This window comes from Strigops habroptila, chromosome 5, assembly GCF_004027225.2.
Source record: "Strigops habroptila isolate Jane chromosome 5, bStrHab1.2.pri, whole genome shotgun sequence".
In the NCBI taxonomy this organism is placed as follows: Eukaryota; Metazoa; Chordata; class Aves; order Psittaciformes; family Psittacidae; genus Strigops; species Strigops habroptila.
Window position 1 is genome coordinate 3,954,862 of NC_044281.2, and position 15,927 is coordinate 3,970,788.

The 15,927-nt window shown below is 40.3% G+C and overlaps 1 protein-coding gene across 1 annotated transcript in view; it reads right to left on the reverse strand.

The window, feature by feature from the left end:
* ERBB4 (erb-b2 receptor tyrosine kinase 4) overlaps positions 1-15,927 on the reverse strand; it is a 616,088-nt gene that overhangs the window by 121,768 nt on the left and 478,393 nt on the right. Inside the window, exons 17-19 of the mRNA XM_030487261.1 lie at positions 7,808-7,940; positions 5,233-5,355; positions 3,662-3,760 (exon numbers count right to left, since the gene is read on the reverse strand). Coding sequence (XP_030343121.1) covers positions 3,662-3,760; positions 5,233-5,355; positions 7,808-7,940 — 355 coding nt within the window. The remainder of the gene's footprint in view (positions 1-3,661; positions 3,761-5,232; positions 5,356-7,807; positions 7,941-15,927) is intronic.

The window sequence follows — 15,927 nt, forward strand, 5'->3', positions numbered from 1 at the left end:
TTTGCATGGTGAAAGCGAACCCATAGACGTCACAGAGTCACAGAATCAACCAGGTTGGAAAAGACCTTGAAGATCATCGAGTCCAACCACTCCCCAGCACTGCCAAGGCCACCACTAACCCCTGGCACTGAGGGCCTCGGCTACACGGTGTGTGAACACTTGCAGGGACGGTGACTCCAGCACTGCCCTGGGCAGCCTGTTCCAATGCCTGAGCACCCTTTGGGGAAGGAATTGTTCCTCATCTCCAGCCTAAAACTCTCCTGGCGCAGCTTAAGGCCATTTCCTCTTGGTCTGTCCCTTGTTCCTTGGGAGAAGAGACCAACCGCCACCTCACTAGAACCTCCTGTCTGGCAGTTGTAGGGAGAAATAAGGTCCCCTCTGAGCCTTCTCTTCTCCAGACTAAACAACCCCAGTTCCCTCAGCTGTTCCCACATGTACTTTCTGTTTCTGTCCTAGAGAAGGCAGCATGGGTTACTTGGAACACTTCAGATTGCATTGCTGTAACAGACATGGACTACTGCAGTGATAAAAGCTACATAAGAAAGTAGGGAGCAGTGTAAAAGAACTAGCTGGGAATGTGTGTTGAAAGCCAGGTAAACAAGATTGCTGCAACTCCCCAAAGAAAAATTCCAAACAGTGAAATAGTACTTTTTGATGATGGCCAATTCATCATCCCCTGATGGAAGGAGGGTGGGAGGTGTTTGGCCATAGCAGTTACTAACATCGTGCATTACATCATTATAGTCATTACAGGTCCATTAGTGGGTGTTCAAGATGCTGAAATGACAGCCCAGTAGCCAAATTATTGTTCTTTACTCTTTTAGCATAACATTTAGTAGAATTACAGGAGCTGACAGAGCACATTAAGACTTAATGTTCTGCCAACATTAGAAGTTTTAACCAGAGCCTATGGACAATGCCACTAACATCTATACCAGCTCTTTCTGTAGACATCGAAGTGTCCCAACTACTCTCTCTGTACACAAATCACTAGTTACAGGAGGTTTTACACTTTCCAGAGCCTCTCTAAAAGTATTGCTAAGTTTTACTTGCACATACAAGGACATACACAACTGAGTAAGAAGTAACTGTTGCCAAAATACACCTGTACTTGACAAGTCCAAAATATGAAAGTCGAGGTGTGACTCGTAAACAACCCTGGCTTCCCACTAACCTTCTCTTTCCTTTCACAACCAACGTATCAGACACTTACTTAAGAGTTAACCCTACTATGTTAATGGCACTTGGCCACCTCAATAGCTGTAAAAAGCCTGATACAACTGTTTTTAACCAACAGCAGCTATTCATAATACTCTTCCACTGGAATCACAACGGATGCATTTTGCTTTCACATGTACACTTAGATTTTCCTCATAAAATATCACCAATAAACAGTATCAAGTTTTACCAAGATAGTTATAGTGACCAAAGCCTTGGAGTGAGAATGATAAACCACATTTTTCTACTACAACTTACTCTTCAATGAAAGTTACTTAAGTTATCTCCTCATGATAGCTTAAAATTTAAAAAGTGTTCTTTCTGGAATGGAGGCGTGATCACATTAAAACCATTGATCATTTTAAAACAAGGTGGGTTGCTTCAGGAAATAACTGCCTAGGTTAGGAGGTGAGGATGGCAGGAATGTATGAACGATTGTTTGAGCACCTATTTCAAAAGAACGAAATTAAATCATTTCAGCAAAGGATGTTACAGACCACTGTACCTATATCAAATGCAGCACCGATACAAAGCATCTCATTTCTCCTATTGTCATTATCAACTAATGATGAAGTCCAATTCTCTAAGTTATTATTAACCTCTAGGACAAAAAAATAACTTCTCTCACCTTGTCACCAAGAGGTCAGAGACTCATGAGAAATTGTGAATTTAAAGAGAAACCTTTCGTAGTATGGGTGTACCTTCCATAGCTAAACTCTTTAGAGTTTCCAAAAAACCCTTCTAATTTCTGAGCCATTTATCAGCTGTTACAATGCATACACTGGAGGGAAATGAGGTCGAGTGAATTCAGTCAGCTGATCAAGCTGAACTATGAAACTTCAGACACGTAAGTTTGTTTCTGAGCAAGAATCTTATATTTTCTTTGTAGAGTGCTTCAAGGTTAATCGATAGCAGAGGAGGAGATACTATTATTGTTTCTCTATCAGCTCAGAAGTCAGAACCTCAGCTGGTGGGATCCTCCAGCAGCCTCGCGCTCCCTGCATATTCACTTCAAAACATGCTGAACACCAGCTCTTTCTGCAGCTCTGCCATTAACAATACTCTTGACCATTATTTTTTCCATTAATCAAACATCTAATACTCTTTATCCCTTTAGTGCAATTCATTCCTTTTGAAGAGGGCCAAAAGGCCTTCTTTTTGTTAAATTTGTGCACAATGATTATTGAATGCCATCAACATAAATGTGCAGTGCTCTCTTGAAAAGCACAGGAAATCCTTTCCTCTATACAGCCTTTGTTCAATTGCTTAAGAACTCGCATGTGATAATTTGTCTGAAATAGCTAAATCCACAACTGTCCATTTCTATCCATTTCTTGATGGAAGAACAGTCTATACAACAGGAGTTCATTCTCCTTATGGTTTACACTCATTAACGCTAACCAAATTAAGCCTATACACTGAACACATCTTCAAGACTTAAAAGTTCTATGCGATTTACGAGTTCACAAGAGGGATTTACTAAAAAGTACAGATGTCTATGATTTGTCAAAAAAATGTCACTGAACGGGACATACACATTCACAGAGGCAGTGAGGCTTGACCTTGACACAGAGCTAAAAACTGTGTGAACATAGAGCATTCATGAAAATTATGATCTTGACCTCTTATTAACAGTATTTCAGATTAGTAAAGCAGAGGGCCTTTAAAATCCAGCATTCTCCTCCCTGATATGCTTTGCTGCTGCTGACAGCTCCCAGACCCAGTGCTTAGTTCTCAGGAATACTGAAGCAGAAGAAAGCTGAGGCTAAATTTCTGTTTCTATGAGTTCTGCACCAGTGGAGACTCACGTACATGGTAAGATGCTCCCTTGCAATTCCTTCTCTCTCTTTTCTCTAGATTCTCTGCCATGGAAAAACAAAATATCTGGCACACGAGCCACAGGAGTTTCAGCCTTCCATTGATGGGAAGACTATCTGTAAGAAAACCCCAAGCATCTTAGGGTCCATGACATCTGCACAGTAAAAAAACAGCCCTTCATCACCATGGCACTGGCTTTACCCTGGTAGCCCAGGGTTCTGGAATAATCTACATGCTTAGCTCTACAGCTTCAGAGAAGCAGCACTAACCTACCTGCAGCTGAGGTGTAACCTTGGTTGGTTTTCATTGGTTTTGTTTGTTTGAACATTGCTGCAATAGAGAATGCTATGGATATGCATTAACACTGAGACAGCTTGTCAAAGACTAAGGGAAGGAAGGAGATACACACAAAATCTCTGCAGCTGAGTTTTTGTAGGGACATGATATTGTAGCACTCACTGAACATCAACACAATATTGGTCCTATGTACAAGCCTACTTCTACTATTTAAATATGACGAAAGAAAACAGGACAAAATTCCTCCTTACAATCTCTGTGGACTACAGAAAGACAGCCCCTCACCTCCCCAGACAATACTCGAAGACACTGATCATCTCTTACTTACATCCATAAACTCCACATTGGCTTTTGGACCAGTGGTCTCATTAAGGATCTTAATAGCCACAGGAATCTTTACAGTTTCTCCCTCAGGTACCCAAATACCCTAGAAAGAGAAAAAAAAAGAAAAGGTGACAGAAGACTACTAAAATAACAATCATATAAAGTACATTCAGAATTACAGTTCTTTTAGATGCATTCTGCCACATTATGCGGATAATGTGAACAGTTCTTGAACCTCAGAACTAAGAATACACAAAGCTCTGAAATAATCAATCCCACAAAACAACTTCTTACACCAAAAGTAAACCCTTATGTATAATGAAAGATCTTGTGAACATCCTCATCAGGCCTTGATTTTCCTTTCCACTACTGGGTTCCTAGAGAGTAATGTCAGCACATGAATGATGCACATATTTTTTCCACTGACTATTGATTCTGATGAAGTTAAACAAATATGTAGACTTTCTGTCTGAATTCTGATGCTAAACTTATGGAAGCTATCAGGAAAGTCTCAAAACTGACTATTACAGGTCATACTATCATTCAGGGACAGGACGCCCTGAAGCTAATGTATTTTGAGTGAAACATTTAGGGGCTATTTCTCTAATTAATTGATGCTTGAGAATTAAAAGCTTAGTTGGCTAAAAAAAGTAAAGTTTAAAGTTAAAATTCACAAACTGTGTGGTTCTTGGGCTACTTTTGCACCCTTCCTGACTATGGCTGTGTTCTTCGCAACCTCATGGTACCCATCTCTATCACTTTACTATTGTCTAAGTATATTCAAACTAATCTAAAAATGTATTCCCAGGACCTCGTAGCTGTAGTGACCTGGTCTATCCTTCCTCCATTTCCTCCCCAGTTTGAAGATAAGATGCAGTATCTGTTCTCTTTCAGTGCTCTGAGCTACCACCTTGGGTAGGTTTGGGTTGCTCCCAAAGGGCTGGGTGACTGGTTTGACTTGCCCATTAAGCTCCATTTCATGCCTTTGAGATTTGGACATAACAGATCTTGAAATAAAAATAAAAAGCTTTAACTGAAGTACTTTTTCCCTTGTGGGTTCTGCTCTTACATCCTGGTTGTTAAAGGATGCACTGACATAACTCATCTTCTCTATTTAAATGGAAGAAACAAGAAGTATTATCGTTTAGCTAACGACGATATTATTTTACAAGGTGTTATTACTATTACAAGGCCCATGTGGCACCTGTGAAATGATAGACAAAGTCAATCTAACTTTCCAACACTGTACTGTAAAGCCGCTCTGTAAAAACAGAACGACAAACTTTGGTACTGCATTTTAGTATCAAGACAGCCCAGCCTGTGTAGTCCTCTTGCATGCAAGAATGATTGTGGCTGACACTCCCATTTCTCACCAAGAGGTACTATCTGCATGTCTGGTTAAAACTGAAGCCAGCATTTAAGCCTGAAGGTGAGCTCCTCCCACACAACTCCACTATCCTGAGTTTCCCAGATATGTAGGGCTCATGAACCCATCACAGTACAGAGTACTTTGCAGAACTTCACTGTTCTGAAGTTAAATGAGGGAACCCACTGCTATATAATGAACACTCTTACCTTATAGACAGTTCCAAAGGCTCCAGAGCCAAGAACCTTGACTCGTTTAAGCTCAGTTTCCTTCAGGATACGAAGCTGTGCTTGGTTGGGTGCTGTGCCACTTGGAGTCAAGGGTTCCACAAGCTATGAAGGCAAATCCAACAGTCTTAAATATTTGAAAATGTGAAGACCCGTCAGAAGTTTATACTGAAACAATCAATCCAACCAAGTACTGGAATAAGACAGTGGTGCGGTCTATTGACCATTGATCTGCTGGCTTGTGGAGGGATTTCTCATCTACAAAAACAAATGAGCAATGCTACGAAACCAAGAGATGTGGTAAAGAAAATTCTCACTCCACATGTAATAATTTCCACCAGAAACTGCATGATGGAATTCTGAACTGGAAATTGAACTGATGTCACAATAACGCACCCAAGGACTCCTGCTAACGGAGGCAGTATAAATATTTTCTACATGACAGAAATACAGCATTTATTATCAGTGCACCACATTCTATTTTTGCCCATTTTATTGTCTTTTAGGTTGGCCATATTTCTTTTTAATAGCCCTGATTTAATGGCTCATCATGTTCCTATTCTGTCTTGGCAAAGGGAACTTCTGTTACACCACACAGGAAGACAGCTTTAAGGAGAAAAAAAACATCTTACAGCAGACCATTAATTTATAACAGCCACTAATTTCCTGAAGAAAAAAGGCACAATTAAACAATTTGCTCAAGATGCCCCAAGAAACTTCTCAAATGAGCCACAGTGGCACATTCAGTTAAAAATGGTCTCAGATCTCAACATTATACTGGCTCTGCCAGAAAAACAGTGCTTCTTTAAAAAGAAATTAAATACACATGAACAGGACAATATACAATGTGAAACAGTCTGTTCCTTTACAAAAGGAGGAAAATAATTCAGGGCTTCCTCTACTCAAATTGGTTTGAAAACCCCACAGCATTTCAAAGTTGTCTGCTTACAAGCCTAAATGCACCATCCTCTGCAGTTTGAGAACTACTTCAATGGCTGAGCATCATGAACTACTGAATTAGTTGACCAGACTAATTAGTTGTGTTTAACAATACCAGTATCTGGAAATTATTGGGGTAAGAAAACAACAAAACCAAAGAGCAACAAGTCAGGTTATCACAGAAATAATGGGTGATGTGCTTTTTTAAGAGTGATTTCTCTTTCCTCCTTCCCACTTTAGATGTCCAGTACTTACACCAGGAAAGAAAGAAGGTTTATTGTAAAAGAAAGTAAGCAGATTGGCAGCACATGTCTCTATTTTCAGTTTGTGAAGGGTGAAAACTTCTGTGCCACTGTCCACCAACACAGGTATGGCAGGGAGAAGCGTTGTGGGGGTCTAAAAAAGTGCTTGTAGAGTTTTATGGAGAATGATCTACAGAAAGAATAGCTCTGATACAGCCTCCAGCTAAAAACAGAGACTTTAGCTGAAGTTATGGTTGCTTGTGAGTTTGTCTCTGGATTCTCCTGATTTAATCTTCAGTTTCTAAGCCAAGACAACAACTTCCCCACATGTTCACTAGAAGGTCTTGGTCCCTCAGGAACTACTGTCAGCTGAAGCTTTTATCTGACCAAATGGAGACTGAGAGCTGGACTTCAAAGCAAATACTTCCCAAATGCTTAAAAGAATTAATGTTTAAGCAGGGGCTGGTACAATGGCAAGGCACTGCTGAGCTTTCTACACAGCTGAACAGTATTTAGCAAGCAATACAAATTCTACCTAAGTATAAAGATACTTGGGCAAACAGATTGGGGATGCATAAATCTTTTGCTTCCAGGCTCTAAAGTGGAGATGAGCATGAGCAGCACCCTCAGAAAACAACAGAAACCAGCAGTGTTAACAAAGCCTTATCAAAGAATCACTAGCTAACAGTATTCCCAAGCTTTATTACCTTAAAAAGGGGATCCAATTTAAAAATATCACTTGCAAAGTGTCTCAAGTACAGGATTGAAGAGATGGTAGTAATCACCTTTGTTGTAGCTACCAGACAACTATTTAATGTTATGTTTAAATATACTTCCTAGATTGCCCCCTCCACTTCCTGGCATTTTGAAGAGCAGGATGGAGTGGGCATCTTTCCTTAACAACAGTAAGGGACAATCTCTGCATTTAAGCAATCCCGATGAGCTCAAGTTTGCGTCACAGCTTGCTGAAGGAACTTACTTTAGTCTTAAAATGTGACCTCAGTATGCACTGGATGTAAACCTGTAATATTTAAGCACGAGAGCTGCTAAATCTGCTGATGAACCAGGTTCACCTGGCTGATCATGAACCGACACAAGTTCAGTTCAGAGCAGGATGGGAATTCAGAAGTCTGGTGGAACATGACTTTGTGATTATGTGGATCTTTTTTGGTCTTCAGACACCATGGATGTGTGTAGGTACAGAAAACTACCACCTTCAAATAGCTTCATCCATCCCATCAGTTTAGTCCTGCAGAAGTTAGGCAAAGGTTTTCCTACAGACCTCTCTGGTAACTGAAGACCTGAGCATCTTGAATAGAAAAGCAGAACAGCTCTACATATCCTTTCAAATACTCTGAGCAGCAGCACAGCCTCACCTCAGTCTCCAGGAACCTCCGCAGCGCTCTCTTCTTTTTAATGCTTTTGCGCCGAACGTACACAGCAAATGTCAGGCCCAGAATGACGATGATGAAGAGGCCGCCAATAACTCCCGCAGCGATCAGAGGGGTTCTAGCAATCAGAATCACAGGCTTTATTTTTAGGTAGAGTAAGAGACCAAAGAATAGTTGGGTACATAAAACACGATACTTGGAAAGCCAATTAACTGCCTTATGCCCAGAATCTCTAAGTCAGTCCAAATAGGAAGTCAGGGGAAACACATTTACATACAGTATTACTTTCCTAGTCTTCGATCAATACACCAATTTTACTTTCTTCAAACCACCATGCACATGTGAGGAGTTGTGTGGACAAGGAGATACAACATGCACTTTGATGGCAAATGCAAATCTGCAATGGCAAAGTGAGGAAACAGGTATCTGCAGTTTTCCTTCGGGAGCTTTGGCTATGCTTGCTCTTTGGCTCCATCTAGATTAACTCATGGAGCTGGTGGATTTAGGGGAAACCAAACAAATGCAAAATTCCCAAACTACCACTATCACGTTCCTTTCAGAGTATGGAAGAAGAAAGAGGCCACTTCAAATGTGGTGTTCCATAGGCATATCTGGAGGCATCAATTCATACACCTTACTCAAGTAGAGGATATTTATATTTGAACAACATAATTCATTATTAGAACCACGCACCCCCTTGGGACTCATTACTATTACACACAAACCTTTTGGTCAGGAGTTATGATTGCACCAATTGGCTTTGCTGTGGGTCTTCAGCACAGCCAAATCCCAGACCAAAAGACTGGTGTGTTGGAGCCAAAAACCTCCTGTGAATAATGCCAAGCAAGGCTCAGCTTTTACGCAAGACCTGTCGTCCCCTCACTACTCCTTTCAGCTTTCCAGGCACTTGAACAGCATAAGCTGTAACTACTGATTTGTTTTTTCCATAGGGATAAGATACAGTAGGCTGGCATCACGGTAGGTACTATACAAGCACAAAACAAAAAGACTGTCTTGGAGAATCACTCTGCCTTAGGTGCCCACATTTGGAGATTGCCTACACAGTCAGTGGAGAGAAGCTCCCTCTGAAGAAGTCAAAGCAGTAAGCGCTCTGATACAGTCTCTCTCTCCCCACTTCATCTCTAGAGAGTGGGTAGCAGCCTCCAACCCAAATGCTTACATTAGGCATTTTCACAGCATACCAACATAAACACTCTCACTGCATTTAAAATCTCTCCAACAGCAGCTGGACAGTAGCTTAACAGATGGGTAAAAACAGACAGCAAGACAACTGCAGATTATAAACAGTGCCGAAACCACTGCCTGGTAGCTACAGGAAATAGGTTAACTATTGTTAAGACTGTGGAAATATCACTGCTATGCTTTAACAGCCTTCCTTGGTTATTTCTGAGTGATGATGAAAGATACATTATGGCTTATTAATAAAAATGTACCACACAGCTATTGAAAATTTAAAGGACTCTCCCACAGAAATAGTAATTTGATTTATCTGACCCTTTATTCTTCTTTTTATGTCCTACCACAAAGCAGAGCAGTGGGAAGCAGTGCCATCTAACTTGGTTTGCTATATTAAGGTGTCTACTTACCACTGGGTACCATTTTGAAGCCCATCTCTAAACTGTCCTAACTGTTCCTTGTCACCGCAGTTTGTTTCAGAAAGGTCTTTAAAGCAGACAACCTGGAAACATTTCAGATAGAAACCAAAAGATATGTTTCTGGAGTGCACCTAACGTGCTCCAACCTCTAACTGGCATTAAGGTCCACAGGATCAGACTACTGCTAACCCAAAGAAATATCCCTTGCAGCAAATATAGCCTAGATATTAGGACCATTACCTATTTCATCCTCCAGATCCAATCCTATTGTGTCACTCACTTCACATTAACAGAGACAAAGCCTCACACTCCCACATCTACTTATTAAAGCACTGTGCTTAAAGCACCACTATTATGTTTGCCCAGGGAAAACACATTAACCTTACACATCGCTGTAAGGCCTATCACGGTTCAAAGACTTTATGATGGAAACTATAAAGCCTGCAAATAAAGAAAGCTGGATGCTGTCTGGCTGTGAAATGGATTATGATGTTTGGGAAATACAAGTCCAGTACCACCTACTCGTCAGGCAGACACACTCCTCCTTCACCTAGTTTGGCCTCAAGATACATTACCCTTTCTAATTACATTGGTTACTCAGCTCGTTTTGAGTGCAAAGCTCTAATTAAAGGACCTGGCATATCCATCCAAAACAACACTCTTCATTTGCATGTGCTTTCCATGATGCTGATGCAAGAAACTAATAGGCAATTATCAAAACCACTGGACATCAAAAGACTTCTGTGGAGCTAATACTGACTAATGCTCTTGAGCAGAGGATTTTTCTTTTAATGCTGTATGAGCAATCATACAAACATCATCAAACAACAGACTGACAGCACAGACAGGAGATCTCTCAGCTTTAAAGTGCATATTAATAACTATCATAACAGCTGTCAAAATAAATAGAGTTACGTTCTAAACAATATTTACATGATAGACCATAATAAGGAAATGGTTCCAAAGGAGACATAACATCTAGTGAAGAAAATAAAATGAAGTTACACATTCCTTGCAGCCCTTTTATTGTTATAGAGCGCAAGATGAAGCTTTATGATCCATCATGATCCTCTCACTGACTTTAAAAGAAAGTCCTCATCTTTTTTAGTAGTCAAATGAAAAAAGGCAAATCATTTTCAGAACCTTCACCAAACAAGCATTTAGTCATTAACGTGAAATATGCTGTAATTGCATTAGAACTGAATTTTCAGAAGGTACCCTCGAAACACACTATTAAGCAAGATTAAAATGGGAGTGTAAAAGAAATGATACAGCAGGTGGAAAAAAACATATTTAAATGCTAAACAAATAATTGAAATACAGAAAAAGTTCTATTTTCAACTCAAACAGTGATCAGTTGCCGACACTCCTAAGTCCACCATCCTTGCATAAAAATCATCATACACATCACAGACCTAAATGGATGATGCTGGGATTGTATACCATACAGCTTCTCCTCACTCTGCTACTAAGCTAAGCCCCAAAGTCAACAACCATGTGTTTTATTTGCTACCCTACCAAATGACGAGTCACTGCCTTCAGTGCTTTTTGGCATCACTGTTGCTTTCAACCACACATAGGTTACTTTCCAAGCCCAGTTTTGTAGGTGTTACCACCTTTGGGCTAGTTTTACTTCTATTCATTAGGCTGAATTTGCCATTCATTCTGTTCTGCTATTGTCAATTCTCCCATATCATTTCTCTACTATTTTCATGTTTGCAGTGTCTTATATTTAATCCCGAGGTGAATGTCATTTACATGGTGTTTACCTTTCTCTTACCTAATTATTAAGGTTGTTTATCCAGGATCCCTGCAAGGTGGCACTGATCAGAGATGCTGCTGAAGACACAAAACCTTTCTCCCATTTTGTTTTTTAACCCAATCCTTTCTGGGTTTTTGCATATTCACCTATCAAGGGTTCAGCTTCACATACAGCTGCACACACAAACCTCCTTATCTCTAGGGCATTAACGGCTTAAGCCACTTACATTTTTGTTACAGTACTGCCCCAAACCACCTCTGTGAATGCAATTTGCCCACCTCAGATTACTGTCCTCTTAAAACTAGTTCCAGGAAAGTTAACAGGGGCAACATTGATGCAGAGACAAATGTTTCACTACCTCTCCCCTCTTCTCCACTATGCTGTTAAAAGCAAGAGGCCCCATTTCTCTGTTAGGGCTCAGAAAGTCTAAAGTCAAGCAAAGAGACATAGTTCCATGTCAGTCCAGCATAAATAACAAACAGGCAAAAGTCCATCCTAGATCACATTTCTTTCACCTCCACCACAAACCCAACAGGAAACTCCTGATAGAGCCACTACTTTACACACTGAAAACCTACCCCAGAGGATGAAAACAATCTCTTTAGGTGTTTCTGGACTTTTAGACTCATCAAAATGGACTGAGCAGTATAAGAAATATGGCCCTGAATCATAATTCAACCCCATATGATTAATTTGCTGTCCCTCACTGCTTCCCTCAGCTGAGGACAGAATACTCCATTAATGACTGTAGAAGGTGCAGCAGGGGAAGCAAAGGGAGGGAAAAAATCACAACATGGGAAAAATCCTGTGTTTTAAACAGGAAACTGTATATTTGGGGCTAAAAGTTGAAAGTAAGACTCTACTATTCCCTTAAGAGAAATGAATAATGCATATTTCTTTTTAAACATGTACTGTGTTTTCATATTTAGAAGCATGCAACATCCATTCCCACATACCACAATTGAGGCACAAAGTTCTAAGTCAGTATTCCAAGACGGACAAGGAGGCACAACAGAGGGGCTCGTATCATTCCATCCACTCCAAAGCATCTGCAATTCCCACGGTGTTTTGACACCAGGTATTAAAGCCTAATTACTGATGTAGATGAGTACATGGTCTCATATCCCTGACTGGAGAGTGGAGCAGAAGGGGAAAGGAAAGAGAATGAGGGTCCATGGAGTAAAGCTGACAAAGAACACTCATTTTTCTATATTTGGCTTTCAGCCCCCTGATATGATATGTAAATAAACTGAGCTTTGAAGCCGAGTTGTTTGAGGGCTTGAAGTTCCTGCCTCGACCTTCCACGCCTTTAGCTATATATCCAAACAGGATTCATGACATCCTTGAATACGTGCCACATAATCACTTCTCGGAAATTTTCAGGATCAAGCATGATTTTTTCCTGATGGACAGCTCACACATTCTGCATCCCTTACCCTTTCCAGCAGTGGGGAGTTCAGCCGACTTTGAAGCTGCAGTTTGAGAGATCTAATGGATTCTGCTAATCCTGGAATGGCAATCTTAGTATTTAAAATATACAAGATAAACAACCAGACTGGGAAGCATATTTGTGTATGTTTTAATAGCTGCTCTCTGCTGTGCAGCACTCCCCTGGCAGAGCTCTACAACCACAACTGCCAGAGTGTTCATGAAACGGTGCTCCCCAGGGGTGGGAAGAGCTCATCTAATGTTATTCGCATTAAGATGTGCTCTGCTTTCTATTTTTCTTTTTCAAGAACAAGGCTCCCTTCCTCCTTTATACACCTGCTCTGAGGCTGTTTGAACACTGGCAAATGTCAACATTTTATGGGCAGATTAGGAGTTTTTATCATGTGTAAACACAAATTTTAACTCCCAGCTGATCTCACCATTATTACCAATTCTGACTTTAATCTAGATGTGGGCAAACTGCATCCCACTGTACTGGCAACTAGCTATCATTAAACTGTGGTGGCAGGTAGTTCTAGCCACAACTTTTCAATATGCTAAACGATCATAATGTTACAGTCAATGTCTAAGTCCATTCAGCAGTTCAACATCAAACACAGTTTTCACTCTGCTGTCAAACTGATGTCTAGAGTCAAAATTGCTTTTGCCTTACCCACACTGGTTCCTATATTGAAGCCTTCCTTAAGTAAGTATTTAAGGACATTTCTAGATCACTATAATCAAGTTATCTGTATGCTCAATGTTTCTTCATCAGCTTTGCCACAAGAGAATATGGTCTCATTGCAGAACAGAGGCTTCCAATCTCTAATTGACAGTGCAAACCCTTTCCTCCTCTAGCGTACCACTAACCAAGACATGCTGTTGACCAAGACATGCTGTTGAGAGCAACTGTTCAGATACATCAGGATATTTAAGACTGTTAAGAACTTGCACAGTGACTTTGTTTTGAGGCTTGTGCTTTAAGTAAAAAGATTAATATTCCTTGTAAAATATGCCAAGTCAGGCACAATACAATGTAGAATGATTTATTTGTAACAGAGAGGTAGTTAAATGCACTAGATTGGACCTGCAGGTGAACCCAGTTCACCAAGTACAAGAACAATCCTCCTTATAAACTTGTCATATTTCCCATTTTCTTTGGGAAGAGCAGCATTTTGCTTTAAATAAAGAAAACTAGATCTGTAATGACTATGGGTGCTGATGGACTGCTCTGAAACTAAACACATCAACATTAGCTCAAAGAGTTTCTCTCTGCATAAAGCATTCCTGTTAGAAGCAATAAGCTCAGCCTGCTTCTCTGCAACCAGCTGCAGTCAACTGGCTCCAGCATTATGTCTGTGTATGTGAAATTATTAATAAGCAAACATGCTTTTCTCAAATAGAAACATAAAGTGCATTATGATATTATATGCTGAGAGACTACTTTGTCTGGTGGCACTGCTTTCTATTCATTAACTGTCAAATCCCAAAGTACCACAGAGCAGCAGAGTCTGAGACAGTGTGTTACATCGCTTGAGGAGCTGGAGAAATACAAGGTAGTGCCCATATTAAATGAGTAGGGAGCCAAAACCTTCAGTGGGGGCTGGGTCACATACAGAATACAAATCCTAGCACAAAATTGGCCATTGAAACCAAGCAGGAACATTCCTTCACTCTGCAGCAGGCGTTCAGGGCAGATTTTTATAACATTTTCTTCACTGCTACATTTCGGTTTCTATTATATGTTCTAGCAGACATGGGCAGGCCAATTACCTTCACCCTCCATTCTGCACATCTTCTTCAAGCAGAAGGCTGACCTCAAGCCTAAATGGCACAGGGATTATTTCCAATACATCCCCCCCTCCCTCCCCAGCTTTGTTCCACCAGTGCCTGTACACCTGAGTGAATACTGCACTAACAGGCATTCATTAACATTTCAGGTGGCAGCTTGATTCAGTCTAATGCATGACAGTTTTTCTTTCTGGTTAACAAACAATTACGTAGATATGGGTATGTTTGGAAAAAACAATCAGATCTCTGGCGACTCACATTCATGATGAATTAGACATTCACTGCTTGGTTCTCTAAAATTCTTGGTATCCAATATTTGGTACAGGACATGGAGGGAAATTCACTTCAGTTTAATAAATCAAACCACAAAGAACAGAGAACAGGAAGGAATGTTTGGGAGTATTTTAAACAACCAACAGGAGGAAACCTGTTAGAATACTGTGCTCTTCCTTCTGCTATTTTTAATAAACACTTTCCAAACTCCACTGGTGGAAAGTGCATGTCATTCGAGTTCCAGTTAAGTGTTTGCTTAAATTGAGCTATTTAACATAACAAATATCCAGGAGCTCCAGGAGTATTTCACATTAGGGAACCTTCGTTTGGTGACCAACTTTGAGATTCTGTCCTAGATTTCCTCCTTGTGGTGTCTTGTGACTTTAAGTTTCTCTTTTGTGAGAACAGATTCTGCACATTAAAGAGAGCCCTAAATTCTGTTGGACCACTTCTGGACCAGCTCTGCACCTAGACTCCTGAGAGCCACCTCACCAAGGTGAACAAGCCTCTTCACATGAGTGAGCAGGCAGGCTAAGGTTCAGCACTGGACACTGAAACTGGACACAGAACGAAAACCCCACAAACACCATCAAAACAAAATGGGACATGATAAACTGATGAGAACAGAACTGTCACACTGTGTTCCCAATCTTCAAGTTTCTGATCATATACAGTCGTTTGTTTTGTGATAAATGTAGAGCTTACATGGGTTTCAGCTGGGGTTTCTTTTAACAAGTGGTGGTATTAAGCATCTTTTGGACCTATGTTTGAGACTAAAGTTAGAATGCATGGAGGATTTGTGGGAGAATGTGACTGGAAATATGCCCCCATATATCCTGCATGTATTACAAACATTCACACATACACACACACACATCTGATTAACACTTTTTCCTTTAAAGCCTAAATCCAAACAGTAACACTTCAACATAGTAACGCTTTGTTCTGCACTGGTATAAATGTATATATAAATATAGCATTTGAGACATTTATTGGAATACTAGTAATGGCCATGATGCTGTTAACGTCAACATATATTTTAGCTACTCCTCATTTGAGTTCTAAATATGCAGAATTTATCTTTGTGGAGCATAGCAGGGAACAAATGCAGTCAGTGCTCATAAATATCAAGGAAAAGCCATGGTAGATAAATAGCTGGGTAGAAGGAATTTCTTTCTGAGTGTGCCTGATACTGCTTTCGGATTTATCACTATTATATTACAAGAATAGCATTC